The following is a 17,500-nucleotide window of genomic DNA, read 5'->3' on the forward strand; positions in this document are numbered from 1 at the left end:
TGATACACACAGCACTTTACCATCATTATAACTACCCAGGCTACATGACTGTAGTAAAGCCCCTACCACCCATGACACACACAGCACTTTACCATCATCATAACTACCCAGCCAACATGACTGTAGTAAAGTCCCTACCACCCATGATACACACAGCACTTTACCATCATTATAACTACCCAGGCTACATGACTGTAGTAAAGCCCCTACCACCCATGATACACACAGCACTTTACCATCATTATAACTACCCAGCCAACATGACTGTAGTAAAGTCCCTACCACCCATGATACACACAGCACTTTACCATCATTATAACTACCCAGCCAACATGACTGTAGTAAAGTCCCTACCACCCATGATACACACAGCACTTTACCATCATTATAACTACCCAGGCTACATGACTGTAGTAAAGCCCCTACCACCCATGATACACACAGCACTTTACCATCATTATAACTACCCAGGCTACATGACTGTAGTAAAGCCCCTACCACCCATGACACACACAGCACTTTACCATCATCATAACTACCCAGCCAACATGACTGTAGTAAAGTCCCTACCACCATTGATACACACAGCACTTTACCATCATTATAACTACCCAGGCTACATGACTGTAGTAAAGCCCCTACCACCCATGATACACACAGCACTTTACCATCATTATAACTACCCAGCCAACATGACTGTAGTAAAGTCCCTACCACCCATGATACACACAGCACTTTACCATCATTATAACTACCCAGGCTACATGACTGTAGTAAAGTCCCTACCACCCATGATACACACAGCACTTTACCATCATTATAACTACCCAGGCTACATGACTGTAGTAAAGTCCCTACCACCCATGATACACACAGGACTTTACCATCATTATAACTACCCAGGCTACATGACTGTAGTAAAGTCCCTACCACCCATGATACACACAGCACTTTACCATCATTATAACTACCCAGGTTACATGACTGTAGTAAAGTCCCTACCACCCATGATACACACAGCACTTTGCCATCTTTATAACTACACAGGTTACATGACTGTAGTAAAGTCCCTACCACCCATGATACACACAGCACTTTACCATCATTATAACTACACAGGCTACATGACTGTAGTAAAGCCCCTACCACCCATGATACACACAGCACTTTACCATCATTATAACTACACAGCCAACATGACTGTAGTAAAGTCCCTACCACCCATGATACACACAGCACTTTACCATCATTATAACTACCCAGGCTACATGACTGTAGTAAAGTCCCTACCACCCATGATACACACAGGACTTTACCATCATTATAACTACCCAGGCTACATGACTGTAGTAAAGTCCCTACCACCCATGATACACACAGCACTTTACCATCATTATAACTACCCAGGTTACATGACTGTAGTAAAGTCCCTACCACCCATGATACACACAGCACTTTGCCATCTTTATAACTACACAGGTTACATGACTGTAGTAAAGTCCCTACCACCCATGATACACACAGCACTTTACCATCATTATAACTACCCAGCCTACATGACTGTAGTAAAGTCCCTACCACCCATGATACACACAGCACTTTACCATCATTATAACTACCCAGGCTACATGACTGTAGTAAAGTCCCTACCACCCATGATACACACAGCACTTTACCATCATTATAACTACCCAGCCTACATGACTGTAGTAAAGTCCCTACCACCCATGACACACACAGCACTTTACCATCATCATAACTAACCAGCCAACATGACTGTAGTAAAGCCCCTACCACCCATGATACACACAGCACTTTACCATCATTATAACTACCCAGCCTACATGACTGTAGTAAAGTCCCTACCACCCATGATACACACAGCACTTTACCATCATTATAACTACCCAGGCTACATGACTGTAGTAAAGTCCCTACCACCCATGATACACACAGGACTTTACCATCATTATAACTACCCAGGCTACATGACTGTAGTAAAGTCCCTACCACCCATGATACACACAGCACTTTACCATCATTATAACTACCCAGGTTACATGACTGTAGTAAAGTCCCTACCACCCATGATACACACAGCACTTTGCCATCTTTATAACTACACAGGTTACATGACTGTAGTAAAGTCCCTACCACCCATGATACACACAGCACTTTACCATCATTATAACTACACAGGCTACATGACTGTAGTAAAGCCCCTACCACCCATGATACACACAGCACTTTACCATCATTATAACTACACAGCCAACATGACTGTAGTAAAGTCCCTACCACCCATGATACACACAGCACTTTACCATCATTATAACTACCCAGGCTACATGACTGTAGTAAAGTCCCTACCACCCATGATACACACAGGACTTTACCATCATTATAACTACCCAGGCTACATGACTGTAGTAAAGTCCCTACCACCCATGATACACACAGCACTTTACCATCATTATAACTACCCAGGTTACATGACTGTAGTAAAGTCCCTACCACCCATGATACACACAGCACTTTGCCATCTTTATAACTACACAGGTTACATGACTGTAGTAAAGTCCCTACCACCCATGATACACACAGCACTTTACCATCATTATAACTACCCAGCCTACATGACTGTAGTAAAGTCCCTACCACCCATGATACACACAGCACTTTACCATCATTATAACTACCCAGGCTACATGACTGTAGTAAAGTCCCTACCACCCATGATACACACAGCACTTTACCATCATTATAACTACCCAGCCTACATGACTGTAGTAAAGTCCCTACCACCCATGACACACACAGCACTTTACCATCATCATAACTAACCAGCCAACATGACTGTAGTAAAGCCCCTACCACCCATGATACACACAGCACTTTACCATCATTATAACTACCCAGCCTACATGACTGTAGTAAAGTCCCTACCACCCATGATACACACAGCACTTTACCATCATTATAACTACCCAGCCAACATGACTGTAGTAAAGTCCCTACCACCCATGATACACACAGCACTTTACCATCATTATAACTACCCAGGCTACATGACTGTAGTAAAGTCCCTACCACCCATGATACACACAGCACTTTGCCATCTTTATAACTACACAGGTTACATGACTGTAGTAAAGTCCCTACCACCCATGACACACACAGCACTTTACCATCATTATAACTACCCAGGCTACATGACTGTAGTAAAGTCCCTACCACCATTGATACACACAGCACTTTGCCATCATTATAACTACACAGCCTACATGACTGTAGTAAAGTCCCTACCACCCATGACACACACAGCACTTTACCATCATCATAACTACCCAGCCAACATGACTGTAGTAAAGTCCCTACCACCCATGACACACACAGCACTTTACCATCATCATAACTACCCAGCCAACATGACTGTAGTAAAGCCCCTACCACCCATGATACACACAGCACTTTACCATCATTATAACTACCCAGGCTACATGACTGTAGTAAAGTCCCTACCACCCATGATACACACAGCACTTTACCATCATTATAACTACCCAGGCTACATGACTGTAGTAAAGTCCCTTCCACCCATGATACACACAGCACTTTGCCATCATTATAACTACACAGGCTACATGACTGTAGTAAAGTCCCTACCACCCATGATACACACAGCACTTTACCATCATTATAACTACACAGGCTACATGACTGTAGTAAAGTCCCTACCACCCATGATACACACAGCACTTTACCATCATTATAACTACCCAGGCTACATGACTGTAGTAAAGTCCCTACCACCCATGATACACACAGCACTTTACCATCATTATAACTACCCAGCCTACATGACTGTAGTAAAGTCCCTACCACCCATGACACACACAGCACTTTACCATCATCATAACTAACCAGCCAACATGACTGTAGTAAAGCCCCTACCACCCATGATACACACAGCACTTTACCATCATTATAACTACCCAGCCTACATGACTGTAGTAAAGTCCCTACCACCCATGATACACACAGCACTTTACCATCATTATAACTACCCAGCCAACATGACTGTAGTAAAGTCCCTACCACCCATGATACACACAGCACTTTACCATCATTATAACTACCCAGGCTACATGACTGTAGTAAAGTCCCTACCACCCATGATACACACAGCACTTTGCCATCTTTATAACTACACAGGTTACATGACTGTAGTAAAGTCCCTACCACCCATGACACACACAGCACTTTACCATCATTATAACTACCCAGGCTACATGACTGTAGTAAAGTCCCTACCACCATTGATACACACAGCACTTTGCCATCATTATAACTACACAGCCTACATGACTGTAGTAAAGTCCCTACCACCCATGATACACACAGCACTTTACCATCATCATAACTACCCAGCCAACATGACTGTAGTAAAGTCCCTACCACCCATGACACACACAGCACTTTACCATCATCATAACTACCCAGCCAACATGACTGTAGTAAAGTCCCTACCACCCATGATACACACAGCACTTTACCATCATTATAACTACCCAGCCTACATGACTGTAGTAAAGTCCCTACCACCCATGATACACACAGCACTTTACCATCATTATAACTACCCAGGCTACATGACTGTAGTAAAGTCCCTACCACCCATGATACACACAGCACTTTACCATCATTATAACTACCCAGGCTACATGACTGTAGTAAAGTCCCTACCACCCATGATACACACAGCACTTTACCATCATCATAACTACCCAGCCTACATGACTGTAGTAAAGTCCCTACCACCATTGATACACACAGCACTTTACCATCATCATAACTACCCAGGCTACATGACTGTAGTAAAGTCCCTACCACCATTGATACACACAGATGATGCACCCACAGAGACCTGCCCTTTCGGGGGCACGAGCGTGTCTCGCGGTTGACATTCCTACAGCTCACCGGAATTGTTTCTGGAGACATGACCTACGCGATGTGTGAGGCTGCAAGGGGTTTCAAATGTCGCCCACAGTCGTTCGACCTATCTGACACAGCATCATTGAGCGGGCAACAGACGGTCCAGTTTTTGCGCAATGCACTGGGGAAGGGGGGTTGAGGGGGGCAGGGGTGCGGGGGGGGCAGAGGGGGGGGGGGGGGGGTACGGGCGGGGGTTTGAAGGGTGCGCGAGATGTGCAGGGGAGGTAAACAAGCCTGGTCCCCAGCCACCCCAACAGCCTGCCCTCATTAACTGATGTATTATGGAACAACCTGCCGGGACACACAGCTCTGCTGGATAGCATATCATCACCACCATCCCTTCCTTGTCAAGTCCGGGCAGAGAGAGAGAGAGAGGGGGGGGGGGGGATGAGAGAGAGAGGGGGGGAGGGGGAGAGAGTGGGAGAGACAGACAGACACAGACAGACAGACATACAGACAGAAATAGTGCACGCAGACGGAAACAGGAGACCAAGCGCACACGCACAGAGATAGCATTATCAAACCCACGGCTTTTCCTGTGCCTCCCTCACCACCACCACCCACCCACCCCCTCCATCCCCCTTCCCCCTCCCTCCCTCTGAGCACGTGACGCTGTGAGGGGGAGGGGGGCAGGTGGGGAAGGAGTGGCGGGAAGGTGGGGGGTCCGGGCCGTTGTGCCATTTGACACACACTCTGCCTCCTCTCCGCGCCTCCAGCAGCCAATGCCTCCGGTCGTTTCAAATCAAGCGGCGCTCATTTGGGGCCGGTTCCTTACAGAGCCTTATCACTCTCAGTCATACCCTGTGACGTGATTGACTTTGTGAGAACACCGCTCATTTCACAATTCGTAACGAAAAAACCTGAAATAATACGTTTGTTCTTGTGTCTTCTTATCATCCATGGTTGTTCCTCTGGATTTTTTCATGTATTTTATTTTCTTGCTTGGTGTTTTTAGGTGGTGGGGAATGTTGGTATAAGAAGCATCGGACACATGCCAACACCTCACCAGTGAAATAAGGCGTCGACAAGTGCGCCTTCCGGCTCCGAACGCCGTAGGAACAACCAGGAATTCCCCCACATGTAGCAGCCAGGGTCTCCCTTCGGAACACCAGAAGAACAACCAGGATTCCCCCACATGTAGCAGGCAGGGTCTCCCTTCAGAACATCAGAACAACCAGGATTCCCCCACATGTAGCAGCCAGGATCTCCCTTCAGAACACCAGAACAACCAGGAATTCCCCCACATGTAGCAGCCAGGGTCTCCCTTCGGAACGCCAGGCTGACTTCCCACCCGGTCAGACACTGAGGAGTCACTCTCTTGAACAACGTGACCTTCACCTAACCATGACCCCAGCCCTGAAAAACGTGACCTTCACACAGCCCAGAACAACGTGACCTTCACCTCGCCCAGAACAACGTGACCTTCACCTCACCCAGAACAAAGTGACCTTCACCTAACCCATTCCTGAACAACGTGATCAAAGGTCATTAAACTCCACTTCAAAGGTGGACCGGAAGTGTCAGAGCCGCCAGCTTTCTAGGGACAAGGAGGATTTGAAGAGTGTTCAGCTGGTTTTATTCTCCCTCTTTTCTTCTTTTTTTTCTTTGGTTCCAGACGTCCCCTACAGGCAGCAGAGACCGTGGGAAGGTACAGTATTCGTTTTCTTCAGTTCAAGGAATTGGGTTTCAGTACCTATACGCCCCACACCCATACCCATGCCCCATCACCCACCCTCACAGCCCCAAAAGAGAAATATGTCAGAGATGTATTGCATCTGATATCCTGTTCACCCCTCAAAAGAGCTTTACCTTTCAAGGTGACATGGATAATGTTCTCGCAAATAATTGTCGTCGCTAATATTTATTTGCTTCAAGGACGTCATTACCCAAATGAAAAGAAACCTTGGATTATTTATTTATTCATTTTTATTATCTATTTACTTGATAAATTATCTAAAATGTGGCAGTCATGTTCACCTACTGTTCGCCATTGTGACAAGCTAAAATGAACAAAAAAATTGGGGGTCATTATTGTCCTGTGGAAGATACCTTTTTTGTTTTGAAACCCAATGATAAATATCGTCGTTGTTGTTTTCCCGTTTAGATAAACCATATTTCCCCATTCTCAATCACGTGATTTTTTCTCTCGATGCCTGACTTAGATAAACCATGTGTCCCCATTCTCAATCACGTGATTTTTTCTCTCGATGCCTGACTTAGATAAACCATGTGTCCCCATTCTCAATCACGTGATTTTTTCTCTCGATTCCTGACTTAGATAAACCATGTGTCCCCATTCTCAATCACGTGATTTTTTCTCTGGATGCCTGACTTAGATAAACCATGTGTCCCCATTCTCAATCACGTGATTTTTTTCTCTCGATGCCTGACTTAGATAAACCATGTGTCCCTATTCTCAATCACGTGATTTTTTTCTCTCGATGCCTGACTTAGATAAACCATGTGTCCCCATTCTCACTCACGTGATTTTTTCTCTCGATGCCTAACTTAGATAAACCATGTGTCCCCATTCTCACTCACGTGATTTTTTCTCTGGATGCCTGACTTAGATAAACCATGTGTCCCCATTCTCAATCACGTGATTTTTTCTCTGGATGCCTGACTTAGATAAACCATGTGTCCCCATTCTCAATCACGTTTCCCTCATTGCCTGACCAAGTGCATTGGGTTACGCTGCTGGTCAGGCATCTGCTTAGCAGATATGTTGATTTTTTTTACTGAACGAATTGACGCGTCCTTGAGTAGAACTGATCTGAATTGAACTTAACAGCATTATCAGTCTTGTTCGTTCGTTTGTTTGTTTGTTTGTTTGCTTGCTTGTGTGTGTGTGTGTGTGTGTGTGTGTGTGTGTGTGTGTGTGTGTGTGTGTGTGTGTGACAGAGAGATAGAGAGAGACAGACAGAGAGAGAGAGACAGAGACACACACACAGAGAGAGACAGTGTGTGTGTGTGTGTGCGCGCGCGAATGTATGTGTGTTGTGTGTGTTTGTATGTGTATATGTGTGTGAGGAAGAGGAATTTTAGTTTAATGTCCCGTCACATAGATCTGTGATTGAAGAAATTTTGTTAAAGTATTTATGAATACATTTGAGTATTATCGGTCAGAAGGGGTGGGAGATGTGAATGAATGGAGAGTTGGGGGAAACTGAGCAAATGAGGGTGAAATGTGGGTGAAATTTGAAAACAAAAAAACAAAAAACAAAACAAAAAAAACATTCTAAATACAATTACAGGAAATTACTTAAAGGACTTCGTAAAAGAAAAGTCGTTAAATTGACAAGCGAAACAACTGATAATGAATGCAAAAAGTCAAAAACATCAACGTTCTTAATCACTTGTGTAGACACACTTTCGTGTACATAAGGCTTCATCAAGCTACAGTAAAAACTTATATGCTTAATTGTCAGGTTACTAAAGCATATGCACTTGACATTAGAACAATACTTGGTCCGTAATGAATTTGATAATAGTCTGAGAGCTAAACTCATAATTGGTCTGCGAATCGGACCAAAGTCTGAGAGAGTCAACTGACGAGATTTTAGACTTGAATTCAAGCACCTATAAAAGTCTCTTTCTAGTATATTGCTTATTTCCTTGTATGACAATGGGCATTATACTTTTATACTATCTATGTGATTCTTTGCTCCCCTTTTTGCTGCCCTGTCTGCTTGGTCGTTATAACGGAATCCAGTGTGGGGTGGTATCCAACAAAAATCAACATTTGTACCCTTCACAAAATAGGGAGTGCAATAAATACCTAATTTCAAACAATAAATCTTCTCTTTGATTATTCTCAAAAAGGAGCAAACTTTTTAAAACAGATTGAGAATCAACACAAAATAGGATATTACTTACTATGATTGGTACATCAGCAAGATGATTTAAAGCCATAAGGATTGCCACCAATTCAGCTGTAAAAATTGAATGTCCCTTACCTAAATAATAGGATTTTTCTGTTTTTAGGTCATGAATGACAAAAGCACTGCTATCATCCAGGACCGAGCCATCAGTGTAAACTTTTAAATGATAATAAAACTTTTCTTCTAATTCAATTCTGACAGATGCTGCTATTATATGTGGAGATTCTCCTTTTGTTGTGTCAGAAGCACATATGTTGACGTTTGCTTTTGTTAACTCCCAGGGAGGGGCAGGTGGCACCAGAACACGAGGTGCCATATCATGCAAATCAATGTCTGAAGAATTTGAAATATCTGACACATATGTGCGAATGGTTTGTAGATTTGAATTATTTTGTGCTTTTTTTTGGAAAATCAATATCAGACCTACTATTTAATTCCTCAAAATCATCCACTGCTGTTCATCTCAAAATGTATTTAGCAGAACTTAATTTTCTGATTTCATCTCGTGGTAGAATACCCGCACGCTTATAGGCTTATGAGGTCTTAGTATGCACAGGTACCCTTAAAGTCAGTTTCTCAACTTTACTGTCAATTATTCGCAGCTTCTTTAGAAACGTCGGCGGAGCAGAAAAGATTTCTTGACCGTAGGACAATCTTGATCTTACGAGAGATGTCGCTAAATGTAAAAGAATTTTGGAGTCCTGTGTGTGAGTGTGTGTGTATGTATGGCAGCATGTATGTATGTATATACACAGCAGCCCGAATTTCACACAGAGAAATCTGTCGTGAGTAAAAAGAGAAATACAATACAATATATATGCGTGTGTGCGTGTGTGTGTGTGTGCGTGTGTGCGTGCGTGCGTGCGTTTGTGAGTGTGTGTGTGTGTGTGCGCTTGTGTGTGTGTGTGTGTGTGTGTGTGTGTGTGTGTGTGTGTGTGTGTGTGTGTGTGAGGGAGCCCATAGAGCTGCATCACAGAAACTAAACGATGCCAAGAGGGAGGATAGTGGTGCCCCCCCCCCCCCCCCCCCCCCTGTGTTTTGGTGGCTGGCCAGGAGCTGATGGCTGCAGTAAGCAGTGCTGTCCAATGCACTGTGACATTTCATTGCTGGCCTCAAAGCCGTCGCTGACCCGGCTGAGTGAAGTCTCCCTCATCTCTTCGTTCTCCGCTGCTCACGCTGGACAAATAACATGCTTTTGACTTGTGTTGATTCTTCGGGCTTTAAAACGTTTTGATATAAATTATTTTTTTGGAAAAAAGGGTACTAATGTATATATATATGTGTGTGTGTTTGTTTGTTTGTTTGTGTGTGTGTGTGTGTGTGTGAGTGTGTTTGTTTGTTGGTTTGTTTGTGTGTCAAGGCTGTCTACTCTCCCCAACACTCTTCAACATCTTCTTAGAAAGAATAATGACTGACGCACTGGAAGAGCATGTAGGAACAGTCAGCATAGGCGGCAGAACAATCACAAACCTACGTTTTGCCGACGACATTGATGGACTGGCTGGGAAAGAAGAAGAACTGGCAAGCCTGGTCAAACATCTAGACAAAGCCTCCACATCGTATGGAATGCAAATCAGTGCAAAGAAAACCAAACTGATGACTAACAACACCAACGGCATCAGCATTGACATCAAAGTCAACGACGAAAAGCTTAAAACAGTCCACAGCTTCAAATATCTGGGAGCAATCGTGTCAGATGAAGGATCTAAACCAGAAGTACTCTCGAGAATTGCCCAAACAACAATGGCACTCAACAAGCTGAACACCATCTGGAACAACAAAAACATCGCTCTCAGCTCAAAAATCAGACTGATGCGTTCCCTGGTTATATCAATATTGCTCTACGCCTGCGAGACTTGGACCCTGACTGCGGACATCGAGAGAAGAATCCAAGCTGTCGAGATGAGATGCTTTCGTAGACTACTTGGCATCTCCTACAGAGACCACATCACTAACACGGAAGTGAAGAACAGAATCAAGCAAAGTATTGGACCCTACGAAGACCTTCTGTCCATAGTGAAAAAACGCAAACTTAGGTGGTATGGACACATCTCCCGATCATCTGGTCTTGCCAAAACGTTCCTGCAAGGCACCGTACAAGGAGGCAGAAGGAGAGGACGGCAGAAGAGATGGGAAGACAACATCCGGGGGTGGACAGGCTTGACGCTCGGTGACGCCCTGAGGAAATCAGAAAACCGTGAAGAGTGGAGAGGGGTGGTGGCCAGGTCAGCAGCGGTGCCCCAACGGTCTGAACCCAGACTACGGGAGAGGTGAAGGTGAAGGTGAAGGTTGTGTGTGTGTGTGTGTGTGTGTGTGTGTGTGTGTCTGGACAGATGTGTGGTTTTCCACTTTGCACTTATTTTTGCTCTACCTGTGTGACAGACAGACAGAAGGCAGCACTGACCCGGAGTGACAGCACAATGATGAAGACCAAGAGGCGCCAGGCAGGGGGAGTGATGATGACGGTGATGACGGTGGTGATGACGGTGGTGATGACGTCACTGAGGATGCAGGGGGTGCAGGGTCGCTGTCATCAAACGGAGGAGGGCAAGGTGTACAAGCTGGCCATTGGTGAGTGTGTCACTGTGTGCCTGTTGCCATTGGTGAGTGTGCCACTGTGTGTCTGTTGCCATTGGTGAGTGTGTCACTGTGTCTGTTGCCATTGGTGAGTGTGTCACTGTGATTGTTGCCACTGGTGAGTGTGTCACTGTATGTCTCTTGCCATTGGTGAGTGTGTCACTGTGTGCCTGTTGCCATTGGTGAGTGTGTCACTGTGTGTCTGTTGCCATTGGTGAGTGTGCCACTGTGTGTCTGTTGCCATTGGTGAGTGTGTCACTGTGATTGTTGCCACTGGTGAGTGTGTCACTGTGTGTCTGTTGCCATTGGTGAGTGTGTCACTGTGTGTCTGTTGCCATTGGTGAGTGTGTCACAGTGTGTCTGTTGCCATTGGTGAGTGTGTCACTGTGTGTCTGTTGCCATTGGTGAGTGTGTCACTGTGTGTCTGTTGCCATTGGTGAGTGTGTCACTGTGTGTCTGTTGCCATTGGTGAGTGTGTCACTGTGATTGTTGCCACTGGTGAGTGTGTCACTGTGTCTGTTGCCATTGGTGAGTGTGTCACTGTGATTGTTGCCACTGGTGAGTGTGTCACTGTGATTGTTGCCACTGGTGAGTGTGTCACTGTATGTCTCTTGCCATTGGTGAGTGTGTCACTGTGTGCCTGTTGCCATTGGTGAGTGTGTCACAGTGTGTCTGTTGCCATTGGTGAGTGTGTCACTGTGTCTGTTGCCATTGGTGAGTGTGTCACTGTGATTGTTGCCACTGGTGAGTGTGTCACTGTGTCTGTTGCCATTGGTGAGTGTGTCACTGTTATTGTTGCCACTGGTGAGTGTGTCACTGTGTGTCTGTTGCCATTGGTGAGTGTGTCACTGTGTGTCTGTTGCCATTGGTGAGTGTGTCACTGTGTGTCTGTTGCCATTGGTGAGTGTGTCACTGTGTCTGTTGCCATTGGTGAGTGTGTCACTGTGTGTCTGTTGCCATTGGTGAGTGTGTCACTGTGTGTCTGTTGCCATTGGTGAGTGTGTCACTGTGTGTCTGTTGCCACTGGTGAGTGTGTCACTGTGTGTCAAAGTGTCGGGCATCATGACATACCTTGCTGTCAGTAACTGTAAAGTGTTGGGCATCATGACATACCTTGCTGTCAGTAACTGTTACAAACATCAACACTGCCGAACAGTAACACCAAACAGCAGTGTTACAGACATCAACACTGTTGGACAGTAACACCAAACAGCAGTGTTACAGACATCAACACTGCCAGACAGTAACACCAAACAGCAGTGTTACAGACATCAACACTGTCAGACAGTAACACCAAACAGCAGTGTTACAGACATCAACACTGTCAGACAGTAACACCAAACAGCAGTGTTACAGACATCAACACTGTCACACAGTAACACCAAACAGCAGTGTTACAGACATCAACACTGTCACACAGTAACATCAAACAGCAGTGTTACAGACATCAACACTGCCACACAGTAACACCAAACAGCAGTGTTACAGACATCAACACTGCCACACAGTAACACCAAACAGCAGTGTTACAGACATCAACACTGCCACACAGTAACACCAAACAGCAGTGTTACAGACATCAACACTGTTAGACAGTAACACCAAACAGCAGTGTTACAGACATCAACACTGTCACACAGTAACACCAAACAGCAGTGTTACAGACATCAACACTGCCGGACAGTAACATCAAACAGCAGTGTTACAGACATCAACACTGTTGGACAGTAACATCAAACAGCAGTGTTACAGACATCAACACTGTCAGACAGTAACACCAAACAGCAGTGTTACAGACATCAACACTGTCACACAGTAACATCAAACAGCAGTGTTACAGACATCAACACTGTCACACAGTAACATCAAACAGCAGTGTTACAGACATCAACACTGTCAGACAGTAACACCAAACAGCAGTGTTACAGACATCAACACTGTCAGACAGTAACACCAAACAGCAGTGTTACAGACATCAACACTGTCAGACAGTAACACCAAACAGCAGTGTTACAGACATCAACACTGCCAGACAGTAACACCAAACAGCAGTGTTACAGACATCAACACTGTCACACAGTAACATCAAACAGCAGTGTTACAGACATCAACACTGCCAGACAGTAACATCAAACAGCAGTGTTACAGACATGAACACTGCTGGACAGTAACACCAAACAGCAGTGTTACAGACATGAACACTGCTGGACAGTAACACCAAACAGCAGTGTTACAGACATCAACACTGTCAGACAGTAACACCAAACAGCAGTGTTACAGACATCAACACTGTCACACAGTAACACCAAACAGCAGTGTTACAGACATCAACACTGTCACACAGTAACACCAAACAGCAGTGTTACAGACATCAACACTGTCAGACAGTAACACCAAACAGCAGTGTTACAGACATGAACACTGCTGGACAGTAACACCAAACAGCAGTGTTACAGACATCAACACTGCCAGACAGTAACACCAAACAGCAGTGTTACAGACATCAACACTGTTGGACAGTAACACCAAACAGCAGTGTTACAGACATCAACACTGTCAGACAGTAACACCAAACAGCAGTGTTACAGACATCAACACTGTCACACAGTAACACCAAACAGCAGTGTTACAGACATCAACACTGTTGGACAGTAACACCAAACAGCAGTGTTACAGACATCAACACTGTCACACAGTAACACCAAACAGCAGTGTTACAGACATCAACACTGTCACACAGTAACACCAAACAGCAGTGTTACAGACATCAACACTGCGAGACAGTAACACCAAACAGCAGTGTTACAGACATCAACACTGCCGGACAGTAACACCAAACAGCAGTGTTACAGACATCAACACTGCCGGACAGTAACACCAAACAGCAGTGTTACAGACATCAACACTGCTGGACAGTAACACCAAACAGCACAGTTACAGACGTCAACACTGTCAGACAGTAACATCAAACAGCAGTGTTACAGACATCAACACTGTTAGACAGTAACACCAAACAGCAGTGTTACAGACATCAACACTGCCAGACAGTAACACCAAACAGCAGTGTTACAGACATCAACACTGCCACACAGTAACACCAAACAGCAGTGTTACAGACATCAACACTGTCAGACAGTAACACCAAACAGCAGTGTTACAGACATCAACACTGTCACACAGTAACACCAAACAGCAGTGTTACAGACATCAACACTGTCAGACAGTAACACCAAACAGCAGTGTTACAGACATCAACACTGCCAGACAGTAACACCAAACAGCAGTGTTACAGACATCAACACTGCCAGACAGTAACACCAAACAGCAGTGTTACAGACATCAACACTGCTGGACAGTAACACCAAACAGCAGTGTTACATACATCAACACTGTCAGACAGTAACACCAAACAGCAGTGTTACAGACATCAACACTGTCAGACAGTAACACCAAACAGCAGTGTTACAGACATCAACACTGTTGGACAGTAACACCAAACAGCAGTGTTACAGACATCAACACTGTCACAAAGTAACACCAAACAGCAGTGTTACAGACATCAACACTGTCACACAGTAACACCAAACAGCAGTGTTACAGACATCAACACTGTCACACAGTAACACCAAACAGCAGTGTTACATACATCAACACTGTCAGACAGTAACACCAAACAGCAGTGTTACAGACATCAACACTGTTGGACAGTAACACCAAACAGCAGTGTTACAGACATCAACACTGCCGGACAGTAACACCAAACAGCAGTGTTACAGACATCAACACTGCCGGACAGTAACACCAAACAGCAGCGTTACAGACATCAACACTGCCACACAGTAACACCAAACAGCAGTGTTACAGACATCAACACTGTCACACAGTAACACCAAACAGCAGTGTTACAGACATCAACACTGTTGGACAGTAACACCAAACAGCAGTGTTACAGACATCAACACTGTCACACAGTAACACCAAACAGCAGTGTTACAGACATCAACACTGTCACACAGTAACACCAAACAGCAGTGTTACAGACATCAACACTGTTGGACAGTAACACCAAACAGCAGTGTTACAGACATCAACACTGTTGGACAGTAACACCAAACAGCAGTGTTACAGACATCAACACTGCCGGACAGTAACACCAAACAGCAGTGTTACAGACATCAACACTGCCAGACAGTAACACCAAACAGCAGTGTTACAGACATCAACACTGTCAGACAGTAACACCAAACAGCAGTGTTACAGACATCAACACTGTCACACAGTAACACCAAACAGCAGTGTTACAGACATCAACACTGTCACACAGTAACACCAAACAGCAGTGTTACAGACATCAACACTGCCGGACAGTAACACCAAACAGCAGTGTTACAGACATCAACACTGCCAGACAGTAACACCAAACAGCAGTGTTACAGACATCAACACTGTTGGACAGTAACACCAAACAGCAGTGTTACAGACATCAACACTGTTGGACAGTAACACCAAACAGCAGTGTTACAGACATCAACACTGTCAGACAGTAACACCAAACAGCAGTGTTACAGACATCAACACTGTCAGACAGTAACACCAAACAGCAGTGTTACAGACATCAACACTGTCAGACAGTAACACCAAACAGCAGTGTTACAGACATCAACACTGTCAGACAGTAACACCAAACAGCAGTGTTACAGACATCAACACTGTGAGACAGTAACACCAAACAGCAGTGTTACAGACATCAACACTGTGAGACAGTAACACCAAACAGCAGTGTTACAGACATCAACACTGTCGGACAGTAACATCAAACAGCAGTGTTACAGACATCAACACTGTCAGACAGTAACACCAAACAGCAGTGTTACAGACATCAACACTGTGAGACAGTAACACCAACCAGCAGTGTTACAGACATCAACACTGTGAGACAGTAACACCAAACAGCAGTGTTACAGACATCAACACTGTGAGACAGTAACACCAAACAGCAGTGTTACAGACATCAACACTGTGAGACAGTAACACCAAACAGCAGTGTTACAGACATCAACACTGTCAGACAGTAACATCAAACAGCAGTGTTACAGACATCAACACTGCCAGACAGTAACACCAAACAGCAGTGTTACAGACATCAACACTGCCGAACAGTAACACCAAACAGCAGTGTTACAGACATCAACACTGTCAGACAGTAACATCAAACAGCAGTGTTACAGACATCAACACTGCCAGACAGTAACACCAAACAGCAGTGTTACAGACATCAACACTGTTGGACAGTAACACCAAACAGCAGTGTTACAGACATCAACACTGCCGGACAGTAACACCAAACAGCAGTGTTACAGACATCAACACTGTTGGACAGTAACACCAAACAGCAGTGTTACAGACATCAACACTGTCAGACAGTAACACCAAACAGCAGTGTTACAGACATCAACACTGTCACACAGTAACACCACACAGCAGTGTTACAGACATCAACACTGCGGGACAGTAACACCAAACAGCAGTGTCACAGACATCAACACTGCCGGACAATGGGACCAAACACTCTCCACAGTGAGGACAGCCCCAAGAAATGTGCTGTGTCTGAGGTACAGTGCAGTACAGCATAAATGACACAGCCAACACAACCCAACACAACACAGCCAACCGAATCCAACCCAACACAACACAACTCAAACCAACACAACACAACACAACACAGCCCAAACCAACACAACGCAGCACAACCTATCCCATCCTAATCCAACCCAACACAGCCAACACAACACAACACAACCCAGCCAACCAACACAGCGCAACACAACACAACCCAACACAACCAACACAACCCAAACCAGCCCACCCAACACAACGCAACACAACCTATCCCATCCCAATCCAACCCAACACAGCCAACCCAACCCAACGCGATTTAACCCAACGCAACACAACCCAACCCAGCTTAACCCAACCCAACCCAACAAAACCCGCCGACACAACACAACATGCACAGCCAACGCAACCCAGCCCAACCCAATCCAGCC

General features: G+C 44.9%; 1 protein-coding gene across 2 annotated transcripts in view; it reads left to right on the forward strand.

The window, feature by feature from the left end:
• Positions 1-5,742: 5,742 nt before the first annotated feature.
• LOC143286612 (glutamate receptor ionotropic, kainate 3-like) overlaps positions 5,743-17,500 on the forward strand; it is a 55,396-nt gene continuing 43,638 nt past the window's right edge. Inside the window, exons 1-2 of one of the 2 annotated variants that reach the window (XM_076594249.1) lie at positions 5,743-6,643; positions 11,259-11,447. In XM_076594249.1, coding sequence (XP_076450364.1) covers positions 11,297-11,447 — 151 coding nt within the window. In that variant the 5' untranslated portion in view covers positions 5,743-6,643; positions 11,259-11,296. The remainder of the gene's footprint in view (positions 6,644-11,258; positions 11,448-17,500) is intronic. The other variant, XM_076594250.1, reaches the window with a different exon arrangement.

This window comes from Babylonia areolata, chromosome 10 (assembly GCF_041734735.1).
Source record: "Babylonia areolata isolate BAREFJ2019XMU chromosome 10, ASM4173473v1, whole genome shotgun sequence".
Taxonomy (NCBI): domain Eukaryota; kingdom Metazoa; phylum Mollusca; class Gastropoda; order Neogastropoda; family Buccinidae; genus Babylonia; species Babylonia areolata.